At 40.5% G+C, this 12497-nt stretch overlaps 1 protein-coding gene across 1 annotated transcript in view; it reads left to right on the top strand.

The window, feature by feature from the left end:
- DLAT (dihydrolipoamide S-acetyltransferase) overlaps window positions 1-12497 on the top strand; it is a 32724-nt gene that overhangs the window by 3168 nt on the left and 17059 nt on the right. Inside the window, exons 5-7 of the mRNA XM_020882221.2 lie at window positions 1940-2066; window positions 4325-4512; window positions 5774-5927. Coding sequence (XP_020737880.1) covers window positions 1940-2066; window positions 4325-4512; window positions 5774-5927 — 469 coding nt within the window. The remainder of the gene's footprint in view (window positions 1-1939; window positions 2067-4324; window positions 4513-5773; window positions 5928-12497) is intronic.

Below are 12497 nucleotides of genomic sequence, written 5' to 3'. Positions count from 1 at the left end.
CAGCACAGACATGTATAACAGCATTACAGCAAAGCTGAAGGTGGTAAATACTGTTGATTCTGTTAACTAAATCAGTTTCTAAGAAACTGATTAGTTATTAGGATTATCCCATGTATATTTGTGTGTTTTGGATATTGGAAATGGATAAAAGCCAGCTGCGTTTTTTTCCTAAAGGATTAAGAATAGAACTTTTCCTTCTCTTAGTTTATTTGTAGAGATTTTTGTATAGGAATAATTTTCTTCTTTGGGCATCATGTTCTATTTCCTGGTCTTTTATTAACATTCACTCATGATGAAATTTTTCCTGGTGGTCAGTTCACAGATCTATTCCATCCTATTCAGCAATTTTTTTTTTTTTTTTTTTTAATTAAAAAAAAGTTACAAAAATTTTTTTTGGCTGGGCTGGGTTTTCATTGCCGTGAGAAGGCTTTCTCTAATTGCGGTGAGCGGGGGCTGGTCTCTTGTTGCGGTGCTTGGACTTCTCGCTGTGATGACCTCTCGTTGCAGAGCATGAGCTCTGGGTACATGAGCTTCAGTAGCTGCCCCTCGAGGGCTCTAGGGCATGGGCTCAGTCATTGTGGCACATGGGATTCGTTGCCCCAAGGCATGTGGGGTCTTCTCAGACCAGGGATCAAAGCCGTGTCCTCTGAATTGGCAGGCCAATTCCTAACCGTTGGACCACCAGGGAAGGTCAAGAGTTCTAAGTTTTGTTTTACTTTTTCCCCCCCACAGCTTCCTGAGACATCATCGAATAAAATGATTTTTTCTCTCAGCATAATTCTTATGTTAATTAGATGCAAAAGACTCAGAAGATAGCAAACAAAACCCATAACTGAGTGAGCATCCAAATTCAGTGAATGTATAAGCCATATAAATAGGGAAGCAGTCTTTAATTTAGATTAGCTAATCTGTTGTTTTAGATTTTACTTGGGTGGAAGTGACTATTGTTAAGAACAGGTTTTTGTTGTTGTTTTGGGTTTTTTTTTTCAGCCATGCCATATGGCATTCAGGATCTTAGTTCCCCATACAGGGATTAACCTGTGCCCTGCTGCATTGGGAGCACAGAGTCTAAATCACTGGGCCACCAGGGATGTCCCAAACAATTTTTGATATTAGTTTTTTATCTTGAAAAAGTTCCTGGCAGGGACTTCCCTAATGGTCCACTGGTTAAGAATCTGCCTGCAGGGGTCACAGGTTCAATCCCTGGTCTGGGAGGATGCTCACATGCTGAAGAGCAACTGAATGCAAGTGCCACAACTCCTGAGCTTGTGCTCTCGAAGCCACCAGCCCCAACTACTGAGCCTGCGTGCCTTGAGCCCATGCTCTGCAACAAGAGGAACCTCTCCGATGGGAAGCCTGTGCACCGTAGCTGGAGCATAGCACCTGCTCACTGCAACTAGAGAAAGCCCATGTACAGCAATGAAGACCCAGTGCAGAGAAAAATAAATTATTAAAAATTTAAAAAGGTATCCAGGGAGTTTGGGAGAAATTCAGTCTCCTCTGAATGAAAAGGTAGATTTCAATAAAGCACACAGTAAAATTTTAGTGGAAAAATCTGGACTGAGGTCATTCTATGAAGAGGAAAAGCCTCTAGCTTAATTTAAGTATTAAGAAAGATGAAAAGATGTTCTGTGTTTAGATATTGTTGAGGAATTAATTTTAGCCATCTAGAAAGAAATCTTTCCCCTCTGCCCATGGTTTTTAACTTTGGAGGGTGGGTCAGAGTATCATTGGCACTATAAAAGCTTGAGCTTTGAAGGATTTACCTGTAGGGACACTACTGAGGCACGAGGCTTTTGCTGCTGTGGGTGCAGCAGGCAGATGGGAATTTGGATTGTCATAGTTGCTGTCATTCCATAAAACTATTTGCTTGCCTGAGTGCCATTGTGTCAGAAGCTTCCTGGTGTTGAGTAATAATAAAATGTGTTTGTTTCTACAGGTGGTTCTTCCTGCCCTCTCTCCCACCATGACCATGGGCACAGTTCAGAGATGGGAAAAAAAAGTGGGTGAGAAGCTAAATGAAGGAGATTTATTGGCAGAGATAGAGACTGACAAGGCCACTATAGGTGAGATTTCTTCAGCTCTTAATGGTTGAGACACTGAGTTTTCCAGTGAGGGAAGAGGATTGCCATCCTATCCTATAATGAGTGAGCGATAACATGAAAAATTTTAATTCTTGGGATTAATTTCCTGGTACAGAGTATTTTCATAAACAGAAGTGTTGCATAGCTGGATCTGTCGGTTCCATACTACACTCTCATTGAATCAAGCATGTATCAGCTTGGAGATAATTTTTAGGCCAGAGTTTGCTTATTAAGCCTTATGTTACCGAGAAGCTGTATCCAAACTGACATTCTTCACACTGGGCAAGGGGAAAAAAAGAGGAAATAGAAAATAGCATCAAAGGCAGGAAAATCCTGAAGAAATTCAGATGACTTTGAGGGAAAACTTGAAAGTAGGGTTTAGATTGTTTTTGTATATGAGAATGACTGATGAAATGTATATATTACCTGTTCAGATACCATATCACATTTCCTTTTATTGACTATCTGATTTATTTTTATGCTCAGAAAAAAAAAACCTGTAGACAATTAATATTTGCCATACTGTATCTGGATATCTGTAGATAAATATATATTTTTTCTGTCCAGTCCTCAAAGATGCAGTAGGAGCTTCTGGGCATCCTCTGCAGCGGTCTTTTTCAGATTTTGTCCTTCACACCTCATGATTCCTTGAAAGCGCCTTGGGGTAAAGGAGACTTAGAGAGCCGGACTCTACTGTTCCTTGCTCCCCTCCTTCACTTATGACTCTGTTTTATCTTTTAGCATATAGTGCTTCCCCCCATAAAATTTTATTAGAGGAAAGCGTTCTTGTTTGTTTGTTTTTTGGCTGCCCGGGTCTTTGTTGCAGAGCTCAGGCTTGTTTCAGAGTATGGACTCTAGAGCTCACGGGCTCAGCAGTTGCAGTGGCAGGCTTAGTTGCTCTGTGGCATGTGGGATCTTAGTTTCCTGATTGGAGATCGAGCCCATGTCCCCTGCTTTGGAAGACAGATTGTTAACCACTGGACCACCAGGGAAGTCCCTATTCTGTTTGTTAAAAAGGTTGTTAAGAAGAAAGAAACAGAAAAGCCCTGGCAAAGATAGATCTGCTTTGCATTTTAACTTGATTACCTGTGTTGCTGTGGAGAGTGGTATTCTAGAAACTGGTCACTGGAGAAGTATTAACCTTGGTCAAACTCTAAACTCTGTAGGGGCCTTGGAGCCTTTTCTTTTGATAAGTCTTGTATTGGATTTTAATTCTCAGCTGGGAAATAAAAGGATTCATCAAAGATGTGTTGGTCAGGGAGAGGCACATCCCAACAGGAAGCGAAGGTCTAGAATGCAAAAGATGTCCTCTGCTGTGGCTCCTTCTAGTTTTACTTTTGGAATCCTTCGTATTTGAGTTCCTTATTAAAAAAAAGCAGTAGCTGGGAATTCCCTGGTGGTCCAGTGGTTCCCTGCCGAGGGCCCGGGGTTCAATCCCTTGTGGGGAAACTGAGATCCCACAAGCTACATGGTGCAGCCAGAGGGAAAAGCAGTCGCTGAGTAAAGCTGTCAACACCACTGGCTCTCTAGTAATGCTGTGTTTCTTCATACTGAAATAGTTGGTGTAATACCAAGTATGCCCTCTTCAAAAAAGTTCCAAAGATGCAGCACTATCAACTGTAGTAGCTCTTCTAATTTAACAACCATGTGGTTCTGTTCTTGAGCAGTACAACTGATGCCATCTTGGGAGACTTGTGGGTCTGCATAGGGCTGCCCTTGGAGATGTTTTAAAGAAAACATTCAGAACTAACCACTATGTAACCTCTTGGGGTTTTACTTAACAAATATTTATTAGTATTTACTTTGTGAAGTGAAGTTGCTCGGTCATGTCTGACTCGTTGCGACCTCATGGACTGTAGCCTACCAGGCTCTTCTGTCCATGGGATTTTCCAGGCAAGAGTTCTGGAGTGGTTTACCATTTCCTTCTTCAGGGGATCTTCCATCCCAGGGATCGAACCTGGATCTCCCGCATTGTAGGCAGATGCTTTACTGTCTGAGCCACCAGTAGGTACTATTTCCAAGTGTTTGGAAGATATTAATTCACTTAACTTTTGTAATAGCCCTGTGAGGTAGGTACTGTTGTTCCCATTTTGTAGGTAAAGAGGCTGAGACACAGGTTAAATAGCTCCAAAAGGTTATATAGCTACTTTGAAGAACCTTTTACTTGAAAACTCTGCTTTGAATTTGGTAGGCTAGTAAAGGCCTTTAAGTTCCACAGTGGTTTTTTCTTTCCATTTAAGGTTTTGAAGTACAGGAGGAAGGTTACCTCGCAAAAATCCTGATCCCAGAAGGCACACGCGATGTCCCTCTAGGGGCCCCGCTCTGTATCATTGTAGAGAGAGAGGCAGATATACCCGCGTTTGCTGACTACCAGCCCGCCGAAGTAACTGATTTAAAACCACCGGCACCACCACCTATCCCATCTCCGGTAGGTATGCTTCTAGAATTGAGGGAACGCTTACCTTATTCATCTCAAAATTAAGGGGTGATATTCTGGGTTCCTTCCAGTGCTAAGAGTCTGTGACTCAGGAAGGAGATAGTTAACATTTATGGAGGTTTACAAGGTGCATAGGACTGCACTGTTCACATACTGGTCAATAGTTTGATTCTTGTAATTTTTTTTTTTCCTGCTTTCTTGAGTCTTGTTGAGAACAAAGCTGAGGTGACTTGTTCTTTTTATGCTTTAGGTGTAGATACACATATGGAAGGTAATGCTTTGTCACCCATTTTCTATAGAATTTGTAGTTTTTGTCAGTCCTCTTGGTATTCACATATTATAGTAGGTCAAGGTTATATTTGTAACATATGGGAATCTTGACATAAATGGCTTATTTTGCATAGAATTTAGTCTTTTGTTATATACTATATACCAGGGTTTCCCTCGTAGCTCAGTCAATAAAGAATCGGCCTGCAATGCAGGAGACCTGGGTTTGATTCCTGACTCAGAAAGATCCCCTGGAGAAGGAAATGGCAACCCATTTCAGTATTCTTGCCTGGAGAATCCCATGGACAGAGGAGTCTGACAGGCTACAGTCCATGGGGTCTCAAGGGTCGGACATGACTTAGTGACTAAACCACCACCATATGCTATATACCTATAACATGAACTCATGAATTCCAGGCAGAAATAACACTATAAGGCTTCTGCAGGTGTAGAAACATGTGAGTTTAGACTAGGTACACAGTTCTGTCAGAGAAAACTTTGATTTCTGACTTCCATACATTTATGGGGAGCTGGCAAGTAGTAGTATTGGCTTATTTTTTTAATGTGTTTTCAACATGGAACCTTCCAGAATAATTTATTATTTTGGAAGTAGGTTAAGTAAAAACCATGTAGATGATATAAGAGAATGAGAATAAAAAAGGGACAAGAAAATAGAGACAAGAGATTAAAGTGAAGAAAGGCTATAAGGATGTTATATACTGGTCACCAGAATTAAATTCAGTGCCTCTCTGTATTAATCATGGACTTAGAGAACTTGACTTTGTTCTGTCTTTGTTAAAATAATGTTATTGTATTCATATTGCTGTATTATGTTGGTTAAGCAAGAAAAATGAGCATTTGACCTTTGGAAAAAAGATGAAAGTTATATTATTAAAATAGGTTTGACTTAATAAACTATAAGCTCTTAATCTTTCAGGTCAGTCTTTGCAGTGGTGAATTAACAATTTGTAACTTTTTTCAAAAGGCAGCCCCTGTTCCTCCAATGCCCCAACCTGTAGCCCCTCCACCTTCAGCCCCCCGGCCAGTTGCTCCAGCTGGACCAAAGGGAAGAGTGTTCGCCAGCCCACTTGCAAAGAAGTTGGCAGCAGAGAAAGGGATTGACCTTACACAAGTAAAAGGTATGTCTGTTTCTATGGAATGGAGTTTTACTAAAATTGAGTTTCCTCCTTATGACCCGAGAGTACAACTGCAACTATTAATATATAGAGCTGTCTTATCTGGAAAAGTAGGGAGAAGGATGAGGGAGGGAACTAGCAGAGTAGGAAAACTTATTGTGCTTTACTTGGTCTGTCTAAGATCTACCTGTATAATTTAGATAGCTTTTTTCATTTTCTGTTAATGGGAACTGCTTAATTGTTGGTGAAAATATGATGTGTTCAGCAAAGTTGGGTTATAGTACTTGATTATGTAATAAGAAATCTGTATTAGTGCTAGGCTGAGTGAATGTAGCAATACTCAAAACACAACATGAAGTTGGGATGATTTGAAATGACTTAAAATAATAAAATTCATATAAAACTGAACTAACACCTATTGAGGGCAAAGGAAAATGTCTTACTCATCTTTTCCTTCCCAAAGAGAACGTGTAGCTTAGTGATGAGAGCATGGGCTCTTGAATCAGACCATCTAGGGTTTAATCCTGGCTTTATCACTTTCTATGTAAAATGTCTTTTGATGAATTACTTTATCTGTTTTTCCATCTGTAAAACTGAGATAATAGTTTCCAATAAAATAAGTGAAGGGCTTAGAACAGTATCTAGAATATAGTATACTCCATACATATTAATTTTGTTCACATTATTATTATTGGCTGGCATTTAAATGTTTTAAGCTAAAGTTTAATGTAAGGTAGTTAATATACTTTAGAAAGGGGTGGGAGGAGTTACTATTCCTGGAGCTTGGTTCTATGGCTAGTACTCTGTGCCAGTCATTTAATTACCAGGCTTAATTTGCATAACACTTGAACTTTGGATAGGAAAATAGACTCTTGAAAGATCTCTTATTCTGTTAAGCAATGAAGTTGCAATTCGAATCTAGATTTGTTTCATTTTAGAATCTGTATTTTTCCCATTACCCTATACTTCCTTCTGTTTTGATGTTCTGCCATCTTTAATTATTCAAAATAATGGCTACTTCTCCAGTTATCCAGCTATGAGCAAACATCATTGGTTATCACTGTCTGGAGCCTGTTGTTTTTATGGTTTGAAAGCAAGCCAGTTGCCAAAGATATGGGGACAGAAGTTATCACTGTTTTACCTCAGAGAATTCTTGTGAAAAGATCCTTTTTTCCATCTTAATGTCGTTTCACTAACATATTGCCATTCTTCATGTATGTATGATTAGGGATAGCAATTTAAGTTGGAAAACATTTTTAAGGGGAGGAAGGACTGGGTTAATAATTATATCTGAAGAATTTAAACAAGTAAATGAGGACCATTTGTTGGATATTGAGTGATACTTGCTGTCTTAGGAAATATTTATGTGGAAAAAAATCTCAGTATTCTTATGCAGTTAGAGTTAAGTGATTCATTTATTTAAACAAATATTCATTGAGTACTGTCTGTGCATCCTTTTGAAAAAAGTTACAAATTGTTCATGGGACAGACAATAAAGAAGTGAATGGAGGGGGATTATAACACAGTAGTTACGAGTATTGGCTTTAGAGCTGGAATGCTTAGATTTAAACCCCAGCTCTGTCGAACACTAGGTGTGTTCCCTTTGCTGTCTCAGTTTCTTTATTTGTATATAGAAATAAAACTTTATAGCTTGTTGGGATTAAATACATTAGTAACAGTGCCTGTATGTAGGAAGCACATATAGGTAATTAATTAGCTATGGTGGTAATAATAGCTTATTAAATAATATGATTTGAATGCTAACAAAAAAGTAAACCAAGTGTTATGCTGGTGAGTAACAAACAGGGGACCTCTGTGTCATGGGTTTCCCGGGTGGCACAGTGGTAAAGAGTTTGCCTGCCAGTACAGGAGACACGGATTCGATCCTTGGGTCAGGATGGTCTCCTGGAATAGGAAATGGCAGCCCACTCCAGGATTCTTGCTTGCACAGTTTCATGGCCAGAGGATCCCAACAATCCATGGGGTCACAAGGAGTCAGACACGACTGAGCGACTCAGCACAGCACACGCATGCATGCATGACCACTTTTGGACAGGATGGTTGGGGAAGATCTTTTTGACGAGGTGAAATTTGATCTGATCTGAAAGATGAGGAGGAGTCAGCTATGAGCCAACCATGTGAAGAACCACAGGAGAAGCATTCTGGGCAAAGACCAGCCTGAAGGGGAGAGAGTTTGGTGTGTTTGAGGCAAAGAAAGGAAGCCAGTGTTAATGGAGCATAGTGAGCAAAGTGGTAGGGAATGAGGACAGAAAGAAACTCAGGGGTAAGAACATAAAAGACTTTACAGGTTATGATGGAGTTTGAATTTTATTTCAAGTAGAGCAGGAAGCCATTGAAAGATTAAAATGAAGAAGTGGCATAAAATCATTTATATTTTTAAAAGATTGTTTTGGCTGCTCTGTGCAAATGGATTAAATGAAAGCAAAAGTGTCTGTTAAGATGTTGCTGGAGTCGGTGGTTTACACAAAGGTGATGAGAATAGAAATGGAAAGAAATGGGCAGCATCAACATAACGTTTGTGGCAGAATCAACAGAACTTAGTCAAGGATTGGATATGAGGACTCAACAATAGCGACTTCAAAACATACATGCAGTGACAGTTTAGACAGGATGAAAAGTGAAAAGTGAATGAAAAAGTGGAGATAGCATTGTTGACAACTTAGTCAAGAGCTTTTGCTGTGAAGGAAGGCACAGAAATAGAAATGTACCTTTTGGGAGGATATGGGCTCAAGAAAGGGCTTTAAAAAATGAGTGGTGGTAGAACAGGCCTAGTGTAGTTTCTCAGCTGTGGCACTGCTGACATTTTTGACCAGATAATTCTTTGTTTGTGGGCTTCTCTGGTAGCAAACCACTTCAGTATTCTTGCTTTGAGAACCCTGTGAACAGTATGAAAAGGCAAAAAGATAGGACCCTGAAAGATGAACTTTCCAGGTCTGTAGGTGCCCAGTATGCTACTGGAGATCAGTGGAGACCTAACTCCAGGAAGAATGAGGTGATAGAGCTAAAGCAAAAACAACGCCCAGCTGTGGATGTGACAGGTGATGGAAGTAAAGTCCGATGCTGTAAAGAGCAATATTGCATAGGAACCTGGAATATTAGGTCTGTGAATCAAGGCAAATTGGAGGTGGTCAAACAGGAGATGGCAAGAGTGAACACTGACATTTTAGGAATCAGCAAACTAAAATGGACTGGAATGGATGAATTTAACTCAGATGACCATTATATCTACTACTGTGGGCAAAAATCCCTTAGAGGAGATGGAGTAGCCATCATAGTCAACAAAACAGTTCAAAATGCAGTACTTGGATGCAATCTCAAAAATGACAGAATGATCTCTGTTCGTTTCCAAGGCAAACCATTCAATATCACAGTATCCAAGTCTGTGCCCCAACCAATAATGCTGAAGAAGCTGCAGTTGAACAATTCTATGAAGACCTACAAACCTTCTAGAACTAACACCCAAAACAGATGTCCTTTTCTTTATAGGGGACTGGAATGCAAAAGTGGGAAGTCAAGAAATACCTGGAGTAATGGGCAAATTTGGCCTTGGAGTATGGAATGAAGCAGGGCAAAGGCTAATAGAGTTTTGCCAAGAGAATGCACTGGTCATAGCAAACACCCTCTTGCAACAGCACAAGAGAAGACCCTACAAATCGATACCACCGGATGGTCAATACCAAAATCAGATTGATTATATTCTTTGCAGGCAAAGATGGAGAAGCTCTATACAATCAGAAAAAACAAGACCAGGAGCTGACTATGGCTCAGATCATGAACTCCTTATTGCCAAATTCAGACTTAAATTGAAGAAAGTAGGGAAAACCACTAGACCATTCAGGTATGACCTAAATCAAATCCCTTATACCTATACAGTGGAAATGACAAATAGATTCAAGGGATTAGATCTGATAGACAGAGTGCCTGAGGAACTATAGATGGAGGTTTGTGACATTGTACAGCAGGCATTGATCAAGACCATCCCCAAGAAAAAGAAATGCAAAAAGGCAAAATGGTTGTCTGAGGAGGCCTTACAAACAGCTATGATAAGAAGAGAAGTGGAAAGCAAAGAAAAAAAGGAAAGATATACCCATCTGAATGCAGAGTTCCAAAGAATAGCAAGGAGAGATAAGAAAGCCTTCCTCAGTGATCAGTGCAGAGAAACAGAGGAAAACAATAGAATGGGAAAGACTAGAGATCTCTTCAAAATTAGAGATACCAAGGGAACTTTTCATGCAAAGATGGGCACAATAGAGAATAGAAATGGTGTGGACCTAACAGAAGCAAACGATATTAAGAAGAGGTGGCACGAATACACAGAACCATACAAAAAAGATCTTCATGACCCAGATAACCATGATGGTATGATCACTCACCTAGAGCCAGACATCCTGGAATGTGAAGTCAAGTCGGCCTTAGGAAGCGTTGCTATGAACAAAGCTAGTGGAGGTGATGGAAATCCAGTTGAGCTATTTTAAATCCTAAAAGATGATGCGGTGAGAGTGCTGCACTCAATATGCCAGCAAATTTGGAAAACTGAGCAGTGGCTACAAGACTGGAAAAGGTCATTTTCATTCCAATCCCAAAGAAAGGCAGTCCCATAGAATGCTCAAACTACTGCACAACTGCACTCACTTCACACGCTAGTAAAGTAATGCTCAAAATTCTCCAAGCCAGGCTTCAACAGTATGTGAACCATGAACTTCCAGATGTTCAAGCTGGATTTAGAAAAGGTAGAGGAACCAGAGATCAAATTGCCAACATCTTTTGGATCACAGAAAAAGCAAGAGAGTTCCAGAAAAACATCTACTTCTGCTTTATTGACTGTGCCAAAGCCTTTGACTGTGGATCACAACAAACTGTGGAAAATTCTGAAAGAGATGGGATTACCAGACCACCTGACCTGCCTCCTGAGAAATCTGTATGCAGGTCAGGAAGCAACAGTTAGAACCGGACATGGATCAACAGACTGGCTGCATATCAGTACAGGAGTACGTCAGGGCTGTATATTATCACCCTGCTTATTTAATTGGTATGCAGAGTACATCATGCGAAATGTTGGACTGGATGAAGGACAAGCTGGAATCAAGATTGCTGGGAGAAATATCAATAACCTCAGATACACAGAGGACACTACCCTTATGGCAGAAAGTGAAGAACTAAAGAGCGTCTTCTTGATGAAAGTGAAAGAAGAGAGTGAGAAGCTGGCTTAAATTCAACATTCAGAAAACTAAGATCATGGCATCTGATCCAATCACTTCATGGCAAATAGATGGGGAAATAGTGTTAACAGTGACAGACTTCATTTTTGGGGGCTCCAAAATCACTACAGCTGATGACTGCAGCCATGAAATTAAAAGACGCTTGCTTCTTGGAAAAAATGTTATGACCAAACTAGACAGCTTATTAAAAAGCAGAGACAGTACTTGGCCAAGAGAGGTTCATCTAATCAAAGCTATTGTTTTTCCAGTAGTCATGTATGGATGTGAGAGTTGCACTACAAAGAAAGCTGAGCACTGAAGAATTGATGCTTTTGAACTGTGGTATTGGAGGAGACTCTTGAGAGTCCCTTGAACTGCAAGGAGATCCAACCAGTCCATCCTAAAGGAAATCAGTCCTGAATATTCATTGGAAGGACTGATGCTAAAGCTGAAACTCCAATACTTTGGCCACCTGATGCAAAGAACTGACTCATTGGAAAAGATCCTGATTCTGGGAAAGATTGAAGGCAGGAGGAGAAGGGAACGACAGAGGATGAGATGGTTGGATGGCATCACCGACTCAGTGAACATGAGTTTGAGTAAACTCTGGGAGTTGGTGATGGATAGGGAGGCCTGGTGTGCTGTGGTCCATGGGTTCGCAAAGAGTTGGACATGACTGAGTAACTGAACTGAACTGGTGACTCAGTGGTTAAGTATCCACCTGCCAGTGCAGGAGACACGGTTGCAATCCCTGGGTCAGGAAGATCCTCTGGAGAAGGAAATGACAATACACTCTAGTATTCTTACCTGGAAAAACCTATGGACAGAAGAGCCTGGCGTGCTGCAGTTCATCGGGTGGCAGAAGAGTTAGACGTGACTTAGTGACTGAATAACAGTTCTTCTTGGTGGAGTGAGGGTGGGGTTCCTCTGCATTGTAGCATGTTAGTAGCATCCTTGGCTTTACTCGCTACAGGGTAGTAGCATCCCCCACTTGTAACAACTAAAAAACATTTCAAACATTGTCAGATGCCCCCCTGGCAAAACTGCAAAATTGCCTTGTTGAGAACCAATGGTCTAATTGAAAGGGATAAATTGATGATGCAGAATAATTTGGCAAGGAACAAAGTTCTGAGAAAGCAAAAGGGGATGAGATTGCTCTCGGGTAGGTATTAGGACAGTTTGTCTGTTTTTTTGTTTGTTTTTTTTTAGTTTGTCTTTTTATTGGAGGGAAGAGGATATGGGGTGGTTTTATAGTTTTGGTGGCAACAGATGAGGATGAACCTCTCTGGTTGCTGCTATTTGTTCAGTAAAATATAAAGTGAGCAAGGAGTTCCCTGGTGGTTTAGTGGGTAGG

Source organism: Odocoileus virginianus, chromosome 10 (assembly GCF_023699985.2).
Source record: "Odocoileus virginianus isolate 20LAN1187 ecotype Illinois chromosome 10, Ovbor_1.2, whole genome shotgun sequence".
Lineage (NCBI taxonomy): Eukaryota > Metazoa > Chordata > Mammalia > Artiodactyla > Cervidae > Odocoileus > Odocoileus virginianus.
This window is presented reverse-complemented; position numbering and strand designations above follow the sequence as displayed.